Here is a 20,627-nt window from a genome sequence, read left to right as displayed (position 1 = left end):
TGTTTGTCTGTCCTACCAATCATCAAGATTTTTAAACACGTTTTTACGAGCAAAAAACTAAAGAATATGAATATAAATATTTATACATAGCATCTATAAGTTCAGTATATGAAGTAATAGTGATTATAGACTACATATCGCCCGACGAAATTAAAATTTATATACGAGGGTCGTGTTCGCCGGTTTTATTAAAGGTACATATTTGTTTAATTATTCAAATGCACCATAAAAATATTAAATGCAAATTAGAGAAACTATCGAAGCACAAAGTTCAAATTCATTTTTAACATATTAATTAAAAGGCGTGCGTTACTAATAAAACCCAAAATTATTGGTGGTTTGAAGCGGAAACAAGATTAAATTTTCATCGTAATTTTTGATGAGATGGTATTTTTGGCCATCTTTAGTTTTAGAGAAGTTTGAAATTATATTTATTATAAATAAGTATCTTTAGGTAAACTAAATAAATTGGCAAAACAATTTCACATTGTTCGTGTCTAGCTTTTGATATATACCTCCATGATAAGTAAGGGCGCAGGCTTTCCAGGTATTAGAGCGGTGCTGATGACTACATCAGATGTGCGGGCCTCTTTTCCTAAGAGAGCTCGTTCTGCATTCAGGAAGGCTTCACTCATTTCCTTTGCATAGCCTCCCTCCCCAGCTCCTTCTTCCTACATTTGCAAACAAATTTAGTCTGTATTTACCAATCTCATTACAACATTTTAAATATTTGAATAAAAATGAAATTCTTACCTAATTATAAAATCAACATAAAACATTGTAACACAAAATTAAAATATTAAACGTAAGCCAATATTACGTAAATCACGAACAGTTGTCCATGAGCTTAATTCTACATTAAATATTATTACCTTAATAAACAACAAGTCTTATCATAAATATAAAAGCAAATGTTGATATAATAAGAAATAACTTCTTTATAAAAGTGTAAAAGAAAACTTTGTTAAATACTACAATGTTTTTATATGATAAGTGCAAATGAATATATATGGTAGGAAACGTATTAGCCACATTGAATGATCTATTTTTCTTTGAGCAATCTATTTGTTAACATGTACTGAATGCAAGCAGATTTCTAAAGGGAATACTTGTAAACAAGTAGAGCATACAATGATACGTGACAGCGTAGCGTCTATGTCTACATAGAGGTGAGAGCGAGGACATTTACCAATGGCGATAGCAGCCAAGGCCAGGGTGGACGCTGCACCCCAACCACAAGGATTAGGGTACACACCACCTCTGAAAAGTAAATTCAGTTATAAACATCTTGAAAATGTCACGTTTTTTTTCATTTAACATCGATTAATGTTTTTCAACTAAAACAAATATTTCATTGACATTGATTGGTATATATGTATTATAGTTTTACCGATTTGTTACGTAATAGTTAAAAAAAGTATTTCTTATATATTGATTGAAAATTACGTTTAGTTGCCAAAGTACGAAGTAGAAACGCATATTTATTTAGACATTCCTCGAGATTTTATTGACTTATTTTAGAGATTTTATTTTAAATAGATATGTCTCTACATGTTTGTTCATATTATTTACGTGGCCAATCTCATTAATTTAATATAGAAAGTTTATATTTATATTAATTTTTTTTAAATGATATTTGTAATATTGATCATATAATGTATAGAAAGCAAAGTGGAATGATAGCGACATAACAGATATTCGCAAACACAATAAAATATAAATAAAAACGAATGGTAATAAATGTATTGCTAAACTCGAAAACGGATGAATTCTGCTTTTTTGCAGATTATTTTAAGGAAAATTGTCTCTATTCTCATAAAAACCCCAAACAAATGTTTTATTTTACGCTGTAGTTTGAAGGTTTTTTTTTGACCTGGCGCGCCTACTACGCCCTACCCTAGGGTAGAGCGTAGGGCTCCCTGGAGATCCTTGGCACGAGCCGCGATTGAGAAGTCGCTGAGCTCTTAGATCGCGTAGGCGGACCCTCTATTGAGTGTCTTGGGTTAAGGATCCCCTCAAGAGTTAAGAAGACCTCGGCTTAGGGTGTCACTCGTCGATTCTACCCGTTTAGCATTCTAACTCAGAGGCACCCAAGAGGGCCGTTCAATAAAGACACAGACGCTAATGTCTCCAGGGTATAGTCTCAAAAAAAAACTACATACCGTCATATCCATTGTGATGAACTGTGCACCGAGGCTTTCGATCTGTTCGCGAACTGCTGGGCGCGTGTCGAAGGCGCGGACTGCAGCGCCCATGCAGCGAGCCTGTGCCGCAGCTGCCAGTCCAGCCACGCCGCCGCCCACCACCAGCACGCGGCACGGCGGCACGCGCCCCGCCGCTGTCATCTGACCTGCGCAAGCATCATTTCATTCAATACTGACGTTTAAACGGGTCTGAAGTCAGGGTATAGAACCAAACACTTTCGCACGTCACCTATCATCGGTGGCTGCTCCCATAAAAGTATTTTCTGGTAAGAGTTTAATAAAAAAGAGTATAAATCCAATTAATTCACACTAGAACTGATGAGACGTATGCCGTTAGTCCACTGGAATTTATAGCTTTATCGGGATTGCGGTTACACAACGCTAAAGACGCTAAGCCTACGCAGTTTTGTGGTAAAAAAGCTTAAAAGCTTATCCCATCATCATTTCCGCCGCAAGACAATTACTACTGAACATAGGACCATCGCATAGTTTCCCATTAAGACCAGATGGAAAAGTCCTGCCTGAAGAGACTTGGTGACCGTTATTTTATACACATCTTATCTGATTGGGTGACTGCCGAGGGCCAGTCTTGGGTCGTTCAGGATGCTGAAGTGACTTGCTACAAAGTCCTCCGAGTTACCTAACCACTGCTCAATCGGTTCCTATAATCGGGTTATCGGAGTTAGCAGTTTATAAAGCAGATTGCTACAACTTTGGAAAGCTTTAGCACCCAGAATAAAGGTGAGGGAAGAAACTCCATCAATATTTTAAGCAATAGTATGTCGACCACTCAAGTAATAAAGTATTATGTAGCGGCCCGAGGCGAGGTTCCTGTGGGACCCATCGAGCTTTGCTACTAAAAACGATGTTAAGACAATGAACCATCCGCCTCTCAAACCGGTGGAATTAGTAAATTTCAATAGGGCATCAGTGACGGATGGTCACAAAAAATATACACTGCATTTTAATGGGAAGGGTGTCATTGTAAACATCCGCTGGCTGGTTTACCCGTGTGGGCAAAATGTGTTAAAAAAATGAATGCCGATTTTATAACAAAAAATTTAACGTCCTTTTCGTTTAAAATATCAGTAGGTTTTTGTTAAATATGACAAAAACTTTGATTTTGCTGTTACAAAAAATTTAGCCTTGGTATTTTTGGAAGGACTACCTGCGTATTCAAAGAAGGCAGAGTGTGACAAGCTAAAAAAAATATTACCTGAGAAGAAACGTGGGAAATGTGCAGCGGCTTCAATAACTGCTCGGTATCCCGCAACGTTAGCCATGGAGCTTAATGCATCGAATGCTTGCGCGCGACTAATACGAGGTATGCAGTCCATAGCTAAAAATTAAAACTAATTAATTAATATGAAAAATAGTAAATGATTTTATAAGACAATAAAATAACACTTACCAAACGCATTGACCTTTTTAGCTGCTAATTTCTTTATCAGTTCCTGGTTTTGTGCAGGATATAAGAACGATATGATGGAACTTTGGTCATTTACGTTTTGTACTTCATTCTCTATCAATGGACGGACTTTGAGAATTATATCTAAAAAAGTATAGAAGGTATTGAAGCTTTTAATACTCACAACATAAATATATTTTAATAATATAAAAAGATAATTACTTGACTGATAGGTTGCCTTTACGCTAGTAATTTTAGCACCTGCTTCTTCATATGATTTGTTAGGGAAATTTGCTGAAAAACCCGCATTCTCTTCAACGTTTACGCTAAATCCTTTTTTTACTAGTTTGCTTACCACTGCTGGGACTATAGCAACTCTGGAAATGTAGTATTTTGTTTTCATTGCAATCGTAACATACAGAAGTAAAATTATATTAGATTGGTATATACCTCCGTTCTTCTTGCCATATTTCTTTGGGTACTCCAATGGATAATTTTGTGTAAGGTACGCCCAGTGGTGGAGGTGGTGTAGATGAACTAAAAAGTCTTCGATGCCATGACCTAGGTAGTTTTGTCTTGCATATTCCAAGTACTCTTACGCAGCCACACATTTTGGTGTTCAAACTGTGTAATAACTACAGAATTAAACACATAATTTAATAAATACAACTCTCGAATTGGAATTCTAAATATGACTACCCAAGCCTAAGCCTTCTTTAGAATAACTCGCTACCAGCCATTCCATTGCCGTCCGTCTAAAATAGAGGTTACAGGCTTTTTTTCCCTCATAGACCACTTCCAATTTTTGGCTGCTTTCGGTGGATTACTTGCAGCTACATTTCTGACATATTCTCTAATCTCGACCAAAAATGTGAAGATAAGTTCAAGCTATGTAAATTTGTGTTGCAGCTCCAACCACGAATTAATAGTTTTTACAAAGAGAAAGGGAGCACTGCGTTTTATTTGTAACAGTTGCTGAACTTCTTCGAAGTAAAGCCAACGTTTCAGCTCTTCACCATCGACGGCAGATAAATTTTCCTGGACCCCGCACAAATAACAATCGAGAAACATTTTTTGGCACGACTAATTAGACCCATGTCGAGTCTTTCGCGAACCTCAGGGAATCCACGTGGATCACTTTGGGAATTAATAGCCTACACAAACTAAATGCTTGGCAAGGCAGGTAGGCTGTTACTTAAAACTTTAAAAAAGCTAGATATGCCAACGAGTAGACAATACATGTCTTTATAAAAAATTAATACTCATGATATATTATTATTAAACCAACAAATGAAAGTAAATAATATTTCATAATTTTCAGATAATTGTTTGAAAAGATATAATTATTCATTACAACTAATACATAACATTGCTAATAGCAATAAGGCACTTAGATTACGTCGCTACCACGTCATGGCTCAAAATGCATGCATTCTGCATGTCAGTTGCTTAAAACACTTTTCCTTTATAAATCGGCTTGGCACCGATGTTATTGGCTGGTCGTAATAATAACCCACAGCGTTACTTTTTATACCACGAAACAACAAAAAAAGAAAAACAACAAAGGCCTTCTCAAAAAATCTACAAAAAGATCTATTGTTACTAGTCAAAATATCAATTAAAATTTGTCTTGAATCTATTAAACGGATGTGTAGTTCCGTACGATTTTCTGTATGTTATAAATATTTGGGCCATATAAATGATATCGTGTAAGAAAATAATTACTGATAATTTTTGATAACAATACGTAGCAGAGTACTTGAATAAAGGAAAATAGATATTAAATGTAAATATTATCGAAAGTTATACCAAACACTGGAACCATAAACTTAAATAATAAGTCGTTATTGCGGTCGACTTGGTGGGATCACAGTTAAAAAATAACAAATATATAACAAGCTAATTAATACACATCAACTAGAATTACTGAATTCCCGATTCGTTATCTGCTTATTAATTAAATCTCTATATATTATCTGTTTTGTGTTTAATGTATAACATACACAATTTTTTTATTTTAGTTATAAAAGTAAATAAATGATGGCATTGGTGTTTTAAATTTTGTTTCAGCTTTATTAAATGAATATCGTTGTGTTTATCTTTTTATATAAATTTAGAACATCTAACTCATTCTTTGCTGTAAGCATCAAGGCCACAAAATTTTAAAACTTTCGTATAATCATAACCACATTATTGCTGGCTTAGGTTGAAACTTATAGAAAAGAACAATAATAATAATACACTAACAATTGGTACCGAAAATGTTTCTCTCATAAGGATAATTTCAGCCATTTTAAAAATGACGCATTTTCGCAAGTGATACTATGTTTCATTAACTGTATTGTAAATAATTACTGAATATGGTTACTCCTGCTTGAAAGATAAGGAAAATAGTTAAGTTTTAATTATAGTGCTAGTGATATTTAATTTTTGCATTAGTGAATGCTATGTATAACAAAATCAGTTTGACGACACCATAGATCTTTAAATGTACGGCTTCTACGTCTAAAATATGTGTACATGGTATATAGCATCGATGGAATTGTTCAATACATCTACAAAAAAAAATTGTTATGTTTATATATATATATATATATATGCTATATATATATATATATATATAGCATATAATCTTTTAAGAATTCTGGGCGGTACCAATACTACAACGATTTTTGTTAAGAAGAATCAATGTGAACGTTTATTAGGCTCTCACAACATACGTGTTAACATTTTGGCGTACGAGTATCTTTATAAATTAGTAGGTACCTTGTACTGTATGTTCAAATATATACCTGTCATTGGCAAACTATCTTTCATTGTCGAACTCCTAAAGTTTTAAAAATTATGTGCACTAATATCCCCTAAATTTTTGGGTAATTTATTTATACATATGCATAACTAATTTAGACTAAAACTTATTACAAACAGCATTATGACAGTGTTAACCCAAATTAATTCATTCCAAAAAATGTTACGAATACATAAATAGATCGAGACAGTTTCAAAATGCCCCTTCCGAGACTAGTTTACAACAGTAATTTGATAAGATTGTTTAAACATCCAGTTTCATAGAATTTTGTTAAGTTAATTTATTACAAATTAACTTAATACAGAGCAAGGTACATCGGCGATTAACGCATTAATAATTAATACAAAAAATAAATATAATTATTCTTAAAAAAATAGTTATCAAACCGTATACCAATAAAGGTCAGTAACCTACAACGAATACTTTAACAGAAGCAAGTTTTAAAAGTTCACGTATGGCTAATTTTTACTCATATTGTTTATGTGTACGATTATAGCAGAAATATACAAGGACCTATCTTTTTGAATTTTGTACTATAAAAAATTTGATTGCGTACAAAATACGGACATGATATTAACAAAGTTATATTATAATTCTGTATAAATTAGTCAGGCAGCATGCTTTAACAACAATAATCTCAAAAGCTACTTTACCTTTTACGCAGGTCTTGTAAATATCATCCGTTATTTATTTAAATAAAACTAAACTGTTAATCAATCCACGACTGATTATTCTTCTTTAATGCTACGGTGTGTCCACAACACTTGTGTCCAGGCGTATACAATGAAAGCAACGAATTTTTTCTCATGCACGCAACTCTCAACAGAGCGCTCGGAGCGCCAGGCAGCCGGCCGGCCTCATTCAGTCGCATTGCACTCCCCCAAGCCACAGAATAAACAGCGAAGTGTAGCGTCACTTCGCGAGCGTTCTTGTGTACACGTATACAGCTCATCCTAAAACTTACTCTTTTAAAGATATTATTATCATCTTTCATAACCAGACAACCAGTCATTTTGAAGATTCACATCGAGTTCTGCGGACTTTCTTAATGTAAATTAAATTTTTAATACATAATAAATTTAAATTCATTTATTAAATTTTGACGTGTTGTTGAAATGTATCCAAATAAAGAACAAATATTTAATTTATTTTAGATTTTCATGAAAATATTAACAGGGCTTAATCATCTGTTTAACTACTTGTTACAATGTCTACTCTTCATTTCTTTTATATAAGTAATAAAACATGTGCCACAGTTATTCTACATATTTCCATGTCGTTACAAAAAATACTTAGTGTAATTTTTTCTTTTGTTTCAGTTTCATTACGAGAGTTTTAATTAAAATATGGCTAGTAAAAGTGGCAAGCGACTTCTCCAATGTATCACAGAATATTCTGTTCGAAATTGTAAGTATTGCATATAATACTAAAAACAGTTTATTGCAAAGATAAAACATATTTACTGAAATGAATAATAATTACTTTTATTTTCGCATATTTAATTAAACTTTAAAAACCTATTGAAATAGTTTCTATGTAATAAAAAAAACTTTACTAATGAATAGTAATAAAGGAAATTTATTTCGATATATATAATATTTTCAATAGTGAGATAGCCACCATGTGTAAAAGTCCATAAATTATTACGCATTTTAGAGCTTCATATCGAAAATAAATGTATTTCTTGTTACTTACCTCACAGATTAATTAAAACTTTCACATTATAAATGTGAATGTTCAAATGTTTTTATTCTTTCAAAAGTGATACTAAATTTAAAGATAAACGTTTGAAAAAGAACCATCAATTCCAACACAATATGAAGTATAAATAGTACAGTAAATGAATGCTAATGAATGTTGATTGCCAATTGTTGTCAATTTATCTTTCAACTGAAAACACAATGTTTTGAATTTGTTTCCACACATACATAATAAGAAAATGATTACTAGTGTTATATATTTGTTGAGTCAAATAATTTTATTAAATTTTTTAAATAAATGTAAAAGGATTATTTGAAATTGTGTTACAAAGTACATAGCAATTGCTTACTTGATTTACTAATGTTATTTTTTTCTGAACATTCCCATATTTGTATGTTAAATTATATTCATCTTATTTTATTTAATGAACTATCAATTTTTAATACAACACAATTATTACAATTACAAATATTTTTTGAAGATGGTACAGCAAAGCGGGTTGTGGCCTCAAAGCCAGTTGTTGAGATGGATGGTGATGAAATGACACGGATTATCTGGGAAAAAATTAAAGAAAAGCTAATATTTCCTTATGTTAAGGTAAATTTCAGTATTTATTTGTGCCCTTAAAATTATTGATATGTTATTTAAAATGCATAGGCAATGGTTAAATCAATAACAGTTTATTATATATCATAACATTTTAATATATATATATATATATATATATATATATATATATATATATATATATATATATATATATATATATATATATATATATATATATATATATATATATATATATATATATATATAATAAAATGTTTTAAATTAACAACTAACAAATTATTTATAGAGATGAGTTAACAATTACATTAAACATTTAGAGGTCAAAATATTTACCAATTTTTTATCAAGACTACAATGTTCATAAGTTATACTATAATAATTCTTATATTTATTGATAGTGATAGAAATGTTTATAGATTGAAAAACACATGTTAATATTAGGTTATTGTCATTCTGATTCACTGTTCAGTGTATTAAAAGATTTTTATCTATAAAACTGTGGATGTCATTTTTGGTCAATATTGTAGTTTTTTTTTATCTACAATGAACAAGATTTATTTGTATTTATATATAATTTTATTAGATTCTATCCTTGAATTTTAAAAAAAATGTTTTCCGCGGCTTAATGTTTTATTTTTTGTGGATAGTTCATGAGCTTTGTCTAAAGTAAAGAAAGTGGCCGAGCTTAATAATTTATGATAGTACATACATGTTAGCAAATTAATAATCAACCAATTTATTATTCTCAATGTACTACTACAATCCTAAATATACCATTTAGGATTGTGGTAATTATTAGCAATTTAAAACTCACCAGTATGCTTAGCATATGAAGTATGAATGAATATTCATACTTCATATGCTAAGTTAATTAAAAATAATTCATACTTCATAAGCATACTATTATAAATAATAATGTGGGAGCATGGTCTGTAAGGATTGCTCTTGTTTATAGATGTCTGTTCAATTTACATTTAGGGTATTTAGGGGATATTGTAATGGGGTGGTTGGTAGATGTTTCTTAGATGTAACAGTACTATAATTTAAAAAAAGCTGAGACTTCATGTCTACAAAGCTACTACTATTCCAAAGACTAGTCTAACATTAAACAGTACCACTGTGCCATATAAATGTTTCAATTTGTGAATTCATTAAAGTAATGAACTTAATTGTTTGACTAGTGTCGATGATACTTTTCCCTATTAATTGAGCGCGAAATTGCCACTTGATTGTAATATTAGCCAAGTTTCTTACAATCATAATGAAATTGGTCACTTGGAACAATTCGTTCTATTCTAAATTAATTCAAAATAAAGCACATTTACCTATTTTTCTGGCTTAACTCATATAAAGTAGATGATAAATTTACTTAAAAGCTAAGATTGAAAAAGGCGCGTCTTTTTTTAAAAAAGATAGATTAACGAATGCAGAAATGAAGAGTGCAAATGTTCAACATTATTACTGATTTTTGAAAAAAAAAAAGGTTTTTGTAATAATATTTTTGCGGTGGAGTTGAACTTAATTTGTTTATTATCAATTAATGTTTGTTTATTGTTAAACCATTTCTTTCTTTTATTTGGCTGAATGTTTTGTCATATGCTTTGCTAGGTAACTTTGCTATGTTTTAAATTACATTGAACGAAATTTGAGCCTGGCAAACGGAACCTCTCAATAATTCGATAATAGCAATACAGATAGAGCAGTAGTTTCACGTTTCAAGTGACAAACCGCCATTCGTACAAGTCCTATGTCAAGGGTTTTGCGCTCAGTCATTAAAGAAATTAGGCTTCAGTTGAAATAAGCCTTCGCGCCTTCAATCCTCAGAAACTATTAATGTCACTTAGGTAACCTTGACTACTAATCGCTAAAAAAGAATGTTTCCAAGCTTGCTACGATAGTGAAAGCAGAGTTCTATATACAACAATTCCAGAAGCTAAAGTGTATATTTACATTAGACAAGAAAATTGGCTTCACGTTGCTATCCGGCTTATATATGAAAGATCATTTTTATTCTATATTAAATAGTTTACATTGGTCTGCCTATAAATGTTAACTCTAATATTTTTGTGAGAACTAGTAACATTTTAAAATTATGTATACACGTTCATAGTTCAACTATTTTTTTTTCATAAGCTAATCAAAGACATCTGTTTGTGAAATGAATCCTTATTTACTCATTTATCGCTGCCACCACGATATGCAGTTAAAATAAATTGTAACCGTGTCACATATTCTTATCTGGGGTGCAGAGATAATGACATAGACTGTAGGGACGGCCGGTATATCTTTTTATATGCATATTTAAAATACAAAAATGTACACTTGATAACAACAATAACTGCGGGTATTTTAATTTTTATCAAGTGTATACATGTGTTAATCTAAATCCAATAATTAATTGCAGAGAAATATATCTAATCGGTATTGATCATCGAAGTTTTTAATTTAATTATTTAGGTGTGGTGCAGAATATTGAGTTTTGATACCGACATCGATAATCTTGATGCATACGCGTCTGTTATTGTACCCATAAAATATACTTAGCTTATTTGTTATAACCTAGGAGATATTTACATAATATAAATGTGATTAGAAACCAGTATTTAGCGCGGCATTTAATATTGTGTTGCTTATGTCACTTGTCTATTGCGACTTGTCTGAATAAATTTACATACATTAAATTTGCTTGAAAAATATTTGTATAAAAGTATTTACATTTATAATAAATGTTGCTTTCAAAAGAAAATAGGATGACGGTTACAACATTTTACTTTATACATAAGTATATAAGAAATTTTGGTAACATTTAGTAACCAACAACTTAATATACATAAATATAAATCTAGTTAGTATAAATAAAGCGACTAGACCAGTCTTTGTAGATTCGAAGAATAGAACTATCATTTAAAAGTGCAGCAACGTTTTAATCGTCTCAAAAATTTTAAAGGATTTAAAAATACTTGAGTTGAAATTTCAACTTGAAATTCTCAACGACACTCCCACACGAAAACTGGTTTTGTAGCTGATAGTTGTTCTGTAGCATTTTAAGCCGCTATCAGCAGGGTTATTGACTTTCAGTATTGTAGATGTTTTATATATATTTCACTTGTTTAAATACACTGTAGCAATTCTTAACTTGCTATTTACAAATATTGTTTTTATCGCTACGTAAAGGCTTAATAGATGTTTAGACTGGCGTGCAGTGTATTATCACTTTGTAAACACTGCACATACAGTTTATACCTAACAAATATTATAGGAATATTTCATGGTAGTTATAGTAACATTTCGTTGTCGCCACACTACAGTGTTAATTTTTTTTTAAATCTATCTGATTTTTACTTTTATTTAAATAACTTTTTTTTGTTAACACGTAAAATTTTATCTACTTAATATGTCCTTGAGTTCTTGTAGCTAAAATAGGTGGGTGGGCGATTTATCTCTCGTAGTTTTATTATTTTGTTATATATTTAAACTGGTTATTTTGGTTTAATAATTGTTGCAAGACTAGATTATCAATTGTTTATTCATTAAAATTACACTGACAGTGTACATAGGTCACAGATAATTCGAACTCCGATTGAGAATCTACTTTCGCGTACGTACTCACATAAATGAGTTTATATGCAACTGATAAGAATTTAGTTACAAGCGGTTATCATGATGTTATTGAATTTACGAGCTCTCCTTGAACATTCCGAAAGCTGATCACGCTATCGCATCATAACAGGATTTCATACGCTAACCATTCCTCAGCAGTTTTTTTTCCTTTTTATTACGTTGGCATGTGTCTCAGCTACGTCGATCGTTAACTAATATTGACGACTTCAAGGGTTCCTTTATAGCACATAATTTCTTGTGTGCTCAGGTGTTTTCGCTTTTTTATAATACCTTCAAAATATAATTTATTGGAACACTAGCACTTAAATTTTTATATTTTCGTGAAAGCAAAGCTACCTATTAGTCAATAAATCTTAAGATTACAAACATATATGTATAGTTGCTTTGAACACCGAATACTTTTATAGACACATTAGAAAACTCCAGTAGATACAGACACATTAGAACTCAATGCCACAGTTCGTAACAAGTTTCAAGATCATGTGACACCATCTCTGAAATCAAACATTCCCACTTCGTGTTGTAGAAAATTCGAGCCCGAAGCCCTTGAGCCTTGCCTAAAAGGAAATCTGAGCTAAGTGTCTGCTTTGACCTTTATTCTCTCAGAACCTGCAGTTGCCAGTAAGGCAACGGTGACTTTTCACCAAAAAATATACTTTTACTGTTATACCGATCAACCGCAAACTTGTAAAAACCGGATTAAATTATATTTCGCCTTCTATATACAAGCGAATGCATTTTCTAAAAGCCAGTCTGGTTGCAAACTTGTTTTAATTGCACTAGTTAACGGTAAAGACTACTTATGTCGTCGATTGTAAATGATGTATACTCGGCTTTAAAAAAAATATTTAAACTTCGAACTATAAGGATATAAATAACGTTGAAACAAAAAAATAGCGTTGCTAGGTTTTTTTGGAATCATACAGATGTTGAAGGAGTAATGACGTTTAAGAAAAGGACTAATATATAGCTAAACATTTATTAGAGTCGGGACGTAGTTTGCCAGACGGTCATTCCTATGACGTGCTGCATACCTGTAACAAAGGATTACGTCTGGACGTGTTGGAACGGTTAGAAATAATAAGACACGTTGGTATTGGAAAGCTATATATTAGACCTTTTCTTACTTAGGATGGACTTCCGCAATGTAACGCCTGAATCTTTTAGATACTCCGATAATTTGTTGATTATTTTGTTTACTATGTCTTAAGACAGCGTCAAAGGATCCGTTTAATAAATATATGAATAACTTAAACAGTTCACAAAAAACAATTAAGTTTTTATTATTTCCTAACGCGACCTATTTCTATAATTACACTAAATGAACACTAAACAATTCATCACAGTTATTTATATACACTGGTAAACTGTTCCTGTGACGAAAATATTTTCTTGAGCAAGAATATAAGTTTTTAAAAAGTATTAACAAAGTTAATGAGCATTGGTTGTGGTGAAGAACTGTGACGTACAAATGTAGGTCGCGAGTTCAATTTGCGACAGATAAGCATGCATTGTGTGAATTATACAGTACCACTACGGGCTACAAATGGACTTAAGACCAAAGTTCGGAAAGATATAATGATCTCGCATCCGATCGCGCTTTTTTGTGTTTAAGTAATTATTATTCTGAGAATTAGAAAATATACTTCAGTAAATTTAATGAAAAATGTATTACAATACAAATACTGCCTCTGCCGCCTTGCGTTTGGCATGTTACCATTATTAACTGATAAACGGAATCGATTGTAAAAGAGAACTCTTTTCAGATTACGATGCGTTTGGAACTTGGCTATGTATTTTAAGTTAGACACTAAAACAGGGGAGCTCTATTTAATGGTAGATTCTCTCAAATTGGTCTCATCATCTCAGATGACACCAATAATTACACAAATAATTCAAAGTAGATAATAACAATGTGAATAAATTAATGATAAATGTTTTGTTTCGTAGTTGGATTGTTTATACTATGACTTGGGTCTGCCTCACCGCGACGCTACGAACGACCAGGTGACCATTGACGCCGCGCATGCAATTCTTAAGCACAACGTGGGTATCAAGTGCGCCACGATTACTCCAGACGAGCAGAGAGTTGAAGGTGATTTATGATAATTTTCTACGCAGTAATCCACAGTTTACCCGTCAAATAATCTTTTACTGTTCATTTCCTGTCCAAAGCTTTTCTTCTACTTTGGATTAAACTTCTCGAAAAAGAAGGTTCGAGACCTGTTAGCGAAAGAATGGTCGTGACTTCACGCTAATTGTATATTGTTTAGTAGTATGTGTGTAGGTTTGTGTAGTCCCTCACTAGATGACCCGTAGACATGGTGGCTGGATGCGGCCAGGGCGAGACCGGTCATTGTGACGAAATTTTTGGGAGACCTATGCCTTGTAGTGGGCGTCTATCGGTGGTGATGAAATGTGTATGTGTAATTTATGTGTATATCTCTCACTTATTTAAGTATGTGTTTACAGATAATAGGTATAGTATTTATGTAATACTTTCCTTTAAAAGTAAGGTGAATTTGTTAATAAAATGGAAATTCTTAATGGAAAAATAATTAAATCAATTTCTATGTAATCTCCGTCGGAAAAAACGTACTTTTTTTGTCAACGCTGGTTCCAATCCTCCAAACAGTCGAAATAATCTTTTACCGGTATAACCTTAAAGACCTTCTTTGATTCGGTTTTTATCTTTTCAGTTGAGTCAAAACTGCGTCCCCGCATTGTCTTTTTGATTATTCTAAATAGCCAGAAGTCACACGGAGCCAAATCAGTTAAATACGGTAGTTGCGGAAAGCCGCAACTACCATATTATAGTATATCTTTGTATGAGTAGGGTTTTGACGCCTTTTTTCCAAAACATTGAGCGATTTTGGCACCAATCGAGACTTGACGCGTTAGAGATACAAAACGTCCTTCAAAATGGTTTGAGCTGTGCCAAAGGATATTCCAACTTTTGACGAACTCGCTTAGCAAATGTTATAGACAGTCCTACGATCCTAAGAAGAAAAATGTACCTGGCTTCCTAATTTTTCTAATTTTTTGAGTTTTAAATGACAAATTCACGTCGCTTTTTTATCACAATGGTATATATACCTGTACGTAATATTTTTATAAAATTTACACACGTGCCTACTTGTAGTAATCGTTGCAGCACTTCAGATTGTTCTTATTGTGAACGCCAACGCCATTGTACTAGGTGTAATATCAAATATTAATTGTTTAGAGTTTAAGTTGAAGAAGATGTGGCTGAGCCCCAATGGCACGATTCGTAACATTCTCGGCGGCACCGTGTTCCGCGAGCCCATCTTATGTAAGAGCATTCCACGCGTGGTGCCCGGCTGGACTAACGCCATCGTGATCGGTCGCCACGCGCACGGCGATCAATACAAGGCACAAGACTTTGTGGTACCGCATCCCGGAAAGGTGAATGTTTTTCTGTACAATTTTTATTGTTTACGTTTAATGTACTAATTAAAATATAATTTCTTTTACCATACTACGCTTTCTTTGGAATCTTGGCTACCGACAGTAGGTAGGGCAATGCAATGATTCTTTAATGACGTTTCTTATTTGTCACGTTTAAAATTTAAAAACATGAACGTTTTTTATTTAACAGGTCGAGTTAGTCTATACTAAAGCGGATGGGACATCAGAGAGACATTTACTATATGACTTCAAATCACCCGGAGTTGCACTGGGCATGTACAATACTGATGAGTCTATCCAAGCTTTTGCGCATTCTAGTTTTCAGGTGATTACCAATTTTTAATTTTAATTACTTTCTTATTTATGTAATGCAATATTTTTATTTCTTTAAATGCTATGTATGAGGTGTGCCAGTCTCTTCGCCAGTTATCCCTTCATTATTTCATGGTCTATCCTGATCAGGATTATTAAATCGTCTGTAATAACAGAAAACCTTATGTTTTATATTTCTCTAGCCCTAAGAATTGATTTAGCAGACTATTATTCCAGTTGTTTGCTACTATACATGTTATCCTAGAAAAAGAGGAGTGATGCCCATGACCTACAATTGTCTATAGAACACAATATTCTTATAATATTAATGATAATGTATGTAGCGTGTGTACTGTAGAATAAAGAAAACCTTTTTGACCGGTTTTAATAGATTTTAATAGCAACAAACCAAATTATGATAAGCTGTCTCTAATTAGTCGTTTCTTCATCACTGAGGGTCGTAGTAAATCATTTTAGTCTCCTCTACCTTTTTTCTCCAGGCTACTGTTTTCGAAAAGTTTTATGGAACCGTGCATGATGGAATTGCACGCTTTTGGGACTACTTCAGTCCAGCGAGCGAGTGACCCTTCTCCACCTCTTATCGTCGATATTTATTAGCTTCTCCAGATTATACGAGCTGGAACTGCATAGTTTGTCACTATTTTAAGCTCTTTGGAGGATAGAAGAATAAGTGCAGGATAAATATTTAGCGCTAACAGCACATCTCGAATGCGTCTATCAGACATAGGTGTCCAGGTTTCGTGCGCTTACAGAAATATGGAGAAAAAGATACACACGCATTAGTTTCACTTTTCTGCTTTTATAGATTTATAATCTATGTACTTAGTAAAATAAATTTAAAAGGCAGTAAAAATAAATACGTACACTTACTTACACTTAATGAGTTAATTTTGTTGTTATTATTCATGTTGTAACTGTTACATTAGGTTGCCTTACAAAAAAAATGGCCGCTCTACCTCTCAACAAAGAACACCATATTAAAGCGATACGATGGCCGTTTCAAAGACATCTTCCAGGAAATTTACGAAAGGTAAAGTTTAAAGCTTTTTTTTATGAATTTAAAAGAAAATTGGGACTTTTTTATATAAGAATATATAATGTATAAGTCAAGCATTAACAATGTTCCAGTTCTTTAAACGGGTTCTTCGTTATTGAAATCTATACTTGCAAAGGGCTTTTGGTTATAGGTGTAAAAGCTTTAAAGGGAATAATGTATAGCTTATTTATTCGAAAAGAGCTTCAAAAACTTTTGCCGGTTACCATATATAAGGTACTACATAAGGTAGTATACTTCGAAATATGTTACATTAATTATTTTTTTATTGGAATGTGATAGTGTAATAATTTGTAGGAGTATAAAGTCTGTAGGGAAATAGTAAACAATATTTATTTAAATAATCGTAAAACTATTTTACTATATTATCTTTATGGTATTTATTACTTCTGAAACCAGTGATTTTTGCAAAGAGTTATATCATACATTGATTGACAGCAAATAAGCTGTACATTCAACTTTTTAAAGCCTGTACACCTTTAACCATACATTATGTATACTTTTGACTTGATGGTATATGTGGTAAAAGAGGATAAAATATTATTTGTTTATGTGTATTAAGTACATACAAGAAGCAGTTTGAGGAAGCGAAAATATGGTACGAGCACCGGCTGATAGACGACATGGTGGCGCAGGCGATAAAGAGCTCGGGTGGCTTCGTGTGGGCCTGCAAGAATTACGACGGCGACGTTCAGTCCGATGTCGTCGCTCAGGTTCTTATGTTATCCTTAATTATTTACTAAAACTTAATTTTTAACAAAAACTTATCAGAGTTTTATCTTTTATAGCCTCTAGTATAGACTTCGTGAACATTTTTACAGGATTTTAACAGCCTCGTTTCCAAATTATTAACAGTATAGTAACACGCTACGTATCCAATGAAATCTAGGAATGATTACAAAATTAAGTTCGCAGTAACAATTTGGAAGTCTTTGTTCAAACACAACAGCTAAGCCAGGAGACGTAGATGATGCACTGCAATATTAAAGCGAACAAATTGTATAGGGTTATGGTTCGCTGGGGATGATGACGTCAGTGCTGATGTGTCCGGACGGACGCACGGTGGAGTCCGAGGCGGCGCACGGCACGGTGACGCGCCACTACCGCATGCACCAGCAGGGCAAGCCGACATCCACAAACCCAGTTGCTTCGATCTACGCGTGGACCCGAGGCCTCATGCACCGCGCCAAGCTCGACGCCACGCCCGAACTTGAGCGATTCGCTCAAGCTTTGGAGGAGGTAATAACTCACTCAGTGTAGTTTGAATTGCTTAAACATATTCGTATAAATAGATTTTTCCACCCCTGGATGGACTCAGCTCTGGAACGATTACGCTTAGAGATTGCAAATATAGCAGGAATATCTCTTTGGCATTTCTTTGTTTACGGTAGAACTTAGCGAAGAACAGATTTTGTAAAATTTCACCGGCAACGGAATTTGGCGCTCATATCAAAACGCATTTTTTCAAACTAAACGCTTATGACTATAAAACTTGGCCAGATATTTTTTTGGCTCGATAAAATTTCCAAAAATGTATTTTACGAAATTACACCCACAAACGGAAGTATGGGCTACGCAAAGTGACTAGGGGACAGCTAGTAAATAATATAACTTTACTTGCCTACATAACAATTTAGGAACTTTATCAATTTAGATATAATATTCGGCCTTAGCTTAATATTTGCTTTAATCGTTTGCTTGAGTATTATACTTTTATCGTTTTAGCAGATATATGTCGCAAGTTGCATGCGCAAATCTTGATAATTTAATGCAGTATGCACCCAGTTATCAGGCGTATCTGGGCCGACATACATGATTAATGATTACCTACATGCCAAAGTTAATCGTAATTAGGTTGTTTACGATAATTTTAATGCCATTTGCGTAATTATGTAACACAAGGTCATGTAGGACAATACTGTGATTTGAGGTAAATAGAAAAAAAAAACATGAAAAGTTTCCTTGGCTTCATATTGGCTACTTATCTCCTTATAACACTTGTTATTGTTTGTGGTTTAATAGAGTGTATTTAATACTCTTTATTGTACATGTAACCTCAGAAAAAAAAAACAAGAAGATAAGAAAGTAAAATGGGCTCAACACTTGAGGAAATTTCTTACAGCCATAGGAGGAAACAGAGGAAGATCAAGTAGTAGGTTGTCTATGTGTACATTATTCAAGATAATTTAGAATATTTATTATGATGTACTAAAAAGACAAATAAAATTTACTTAAATACACAATGTTCTTATATTAGTATAATAGTAATTATAAATATTTTAAAATTCATGTAACTGTGAATTATATACTTGCAATTACAACATAAAATAAAAAATCAAAACTACTCAAATAAAGTTCGGACTTGTCTGAGAGAGATAAAATAAAAAAGGAGTTTATCTTTCATATGACGGTTCTGGACGTATTTCCGCAGAAGCTGCAAAAGTGAAATAGACATATATGTTGGATATTTATATGATTTTGTTTGTGTGAAAAAAATATAAAGCTAGTAAAGTATCAAAAACGGTTGATATTGTAACCGTGTTTAACAAGTGGTGCAAGAAATTTGGCTATATTATATTTTTATATGAAAATAATTATAACTACTACTGATAGACTTTTCAATAACTAAATATTTTTTTATTGTCATTTAGGCATGCGTCGAGTGCATCGATAGCGGCAAAATGACAAAGGACTTAGTAATATGCATTCATGGCATGGCGAACACCAAGGAGGGCATGTACTTACATACTGAAGACTTTCTTCAAGCTATCGCAGATCAACTAGAACGCAAATTGTCGAAATAGTCATCAATATTTAAAAAAAAAAAACATCGTGTATTTTTAGCTAAATCAATTTTTTGCAAGTATACACTTCAGCACAATTTATTTTAATTATTTTAAATATTAAAAAACATAGATTAATACAATTCGATACCCGCATTTTTGGCGTCTCAAAAAGAAGTATTACAGTTTATTAGTTTTTAAATAATTTTATAATTTTGAGATTATCTTCTGCAAGTCATTGTATCATAAAAAGACATTTTTTCTTTTTGCTAATTAGCACAAATATAAGTTTTGTAAAATGTTTGAAACATCAATGTAGGCATTAGACTGCATATTCTTACAAAAGACTTTTTATTATGCTACTTACCATAGCAGAGATTAGTTATTGATTATGTTTTATTTCTTTTCATTTTTATCTTTTTAAAACTTGGCAAGGGCCAAGAATCCAGGCCAAGACCAATAATAATAAAACTAGATAAAATATTGTATAGTAAGTTTAACAATATCTTAGTAATTTAATTTTTTAAAACTTAACCTTGTGTAAAATAGTAACAAAATAATATCTATCAATATAAATAATTGTCAATACGAATAATTTATGTTTATAATGTAAAAGCAGGAATTTATGTGCGCATTTGTGATTTGGAGTGTATAAATGCTTTACAAAATGTTATCTATGCATCACAAACGTATTGTATACGAATAAAAAAATACA

At 32.4% G+C, this 20,627-nt stretch overlaps 2 protein-coding genes across 3 annotated transcripts in view; one reads left to right on the top strand and one right to left on the bottom strand.

Annotated features, from left to right (window-relative positions):
- The window catches only part of LOC137929520 (NAD(P) transhydrogenase, mitochondrial-like), an 18,035-nt gene extending 10,672 nt beyond the window's left edge, over nt 1-7,363 (bottom strand). The window contains exons 1-7 of one of the 2 annotated variants that reach the window (XM_068772511.1): nt 7,075-7,363; nt 4,063-4,247; nt 3,835-3,989; nt 3,616-3,756; nt 3,421-3,543; nt 2,163-2,350; nt 516-671 (exon numbers count right to left, since the gene is read on the bottom strand). In XM_068772511.1, coding sequence (XP_068628612.1) covers nt 516-671; nt 2,163-2,350; nt 3,421-3,543; nt 3,616-3,756; nt 3,835-3,989; nt 4,063-4,223 — 924 coding nt within the window. In that variant the 5' untranslated portion in view covers nt 4,224-4,247; nt 7,075-7,363. The remainder of the gene's footprint in view (nt 1-515; nt 672-2,162; nt 2,351-3,420; nt 3,544-3,615; nt 3,757-3,834; nt 3,990-4,062; nt 4,248-7,074) is intronic. The other variant, XM_068772510.1, reaches the window with a different exon arrangement.
- On the top strand, nt 7,272-20,627 carry LOC137929521 (isocitrate dehydrogenase [NADP] cytoplasmic-like). The gene is made up of 10 exons (XM_068772512.1): nt 7,272-7,471; nt 7,741-7,828; nt 8,604-8,719; nt 14,264-14,408; nt 15,540-15,739; nt 15,933-16,067; nt 17,002-17,105; nt 17,692-17,842; nt 18,135-18,368; nt 19,781-20,627. The coding sequence occupies exons 2-10, from the start codon at nt 7,768-7,770 to the stop codon at nt 19,931-19,933; spliced, it is 1,299 nt and encodes a 432-aa protein (XP_068628613.1). The 5' UTR covers nt 7,272-7,471; nt 7,741-7,767; the 3' UTR covers nt 19,934-20,627.

The sequence above is a fragment of the Battus philenor genome, unplaced genomic scaffold (genome assembly GCF_028537555.1).
Source record: "Battus philenor isolate CCGP_79_NKW_IND1 unplaced genomic scaffold, ilBatPhil1.0.hap1 SCAF_5, whole genome shotgun sequence".
Lineage (NCBI taxonomy): Eukaryota > Metazoa > Arthropoda > Insecta > Lepidoptera > Papilionidae > Battus > Battus philenor.
Note: the sequence above shows the minus strand (reverse complement) of the source record. Positions and strands in the feature narration are given on the sequence as shown.

What these genes read in the sequence shown, in the direction of transcription:
- LOC137929521 (XM_068772512.1), top strand. Translation starts at nt 7,768, where the DNA reads ATGGCTAGTAAAAGTGGCAAGCGACTTCTCCAATGTATCACAGAATAT. An exon ending in TAATATTTCCTTATGTTAAG is followed by an intron (nt 8,720 to 14,263) that starts GTAAATTTCAGT and finishes TTTGTTTCGTAG; the next exon opens with TTGGATTGTTTATACTATGA. An exon ending in TTCCAGGAAATTTACGAAAG is followed by an intron (nt 17,106 to 17,691) that starts GTAAAGTTTAAA and finishes ATGTGTATTAAG; the next exon opens with TACATACAAGAAGCAGTTTG.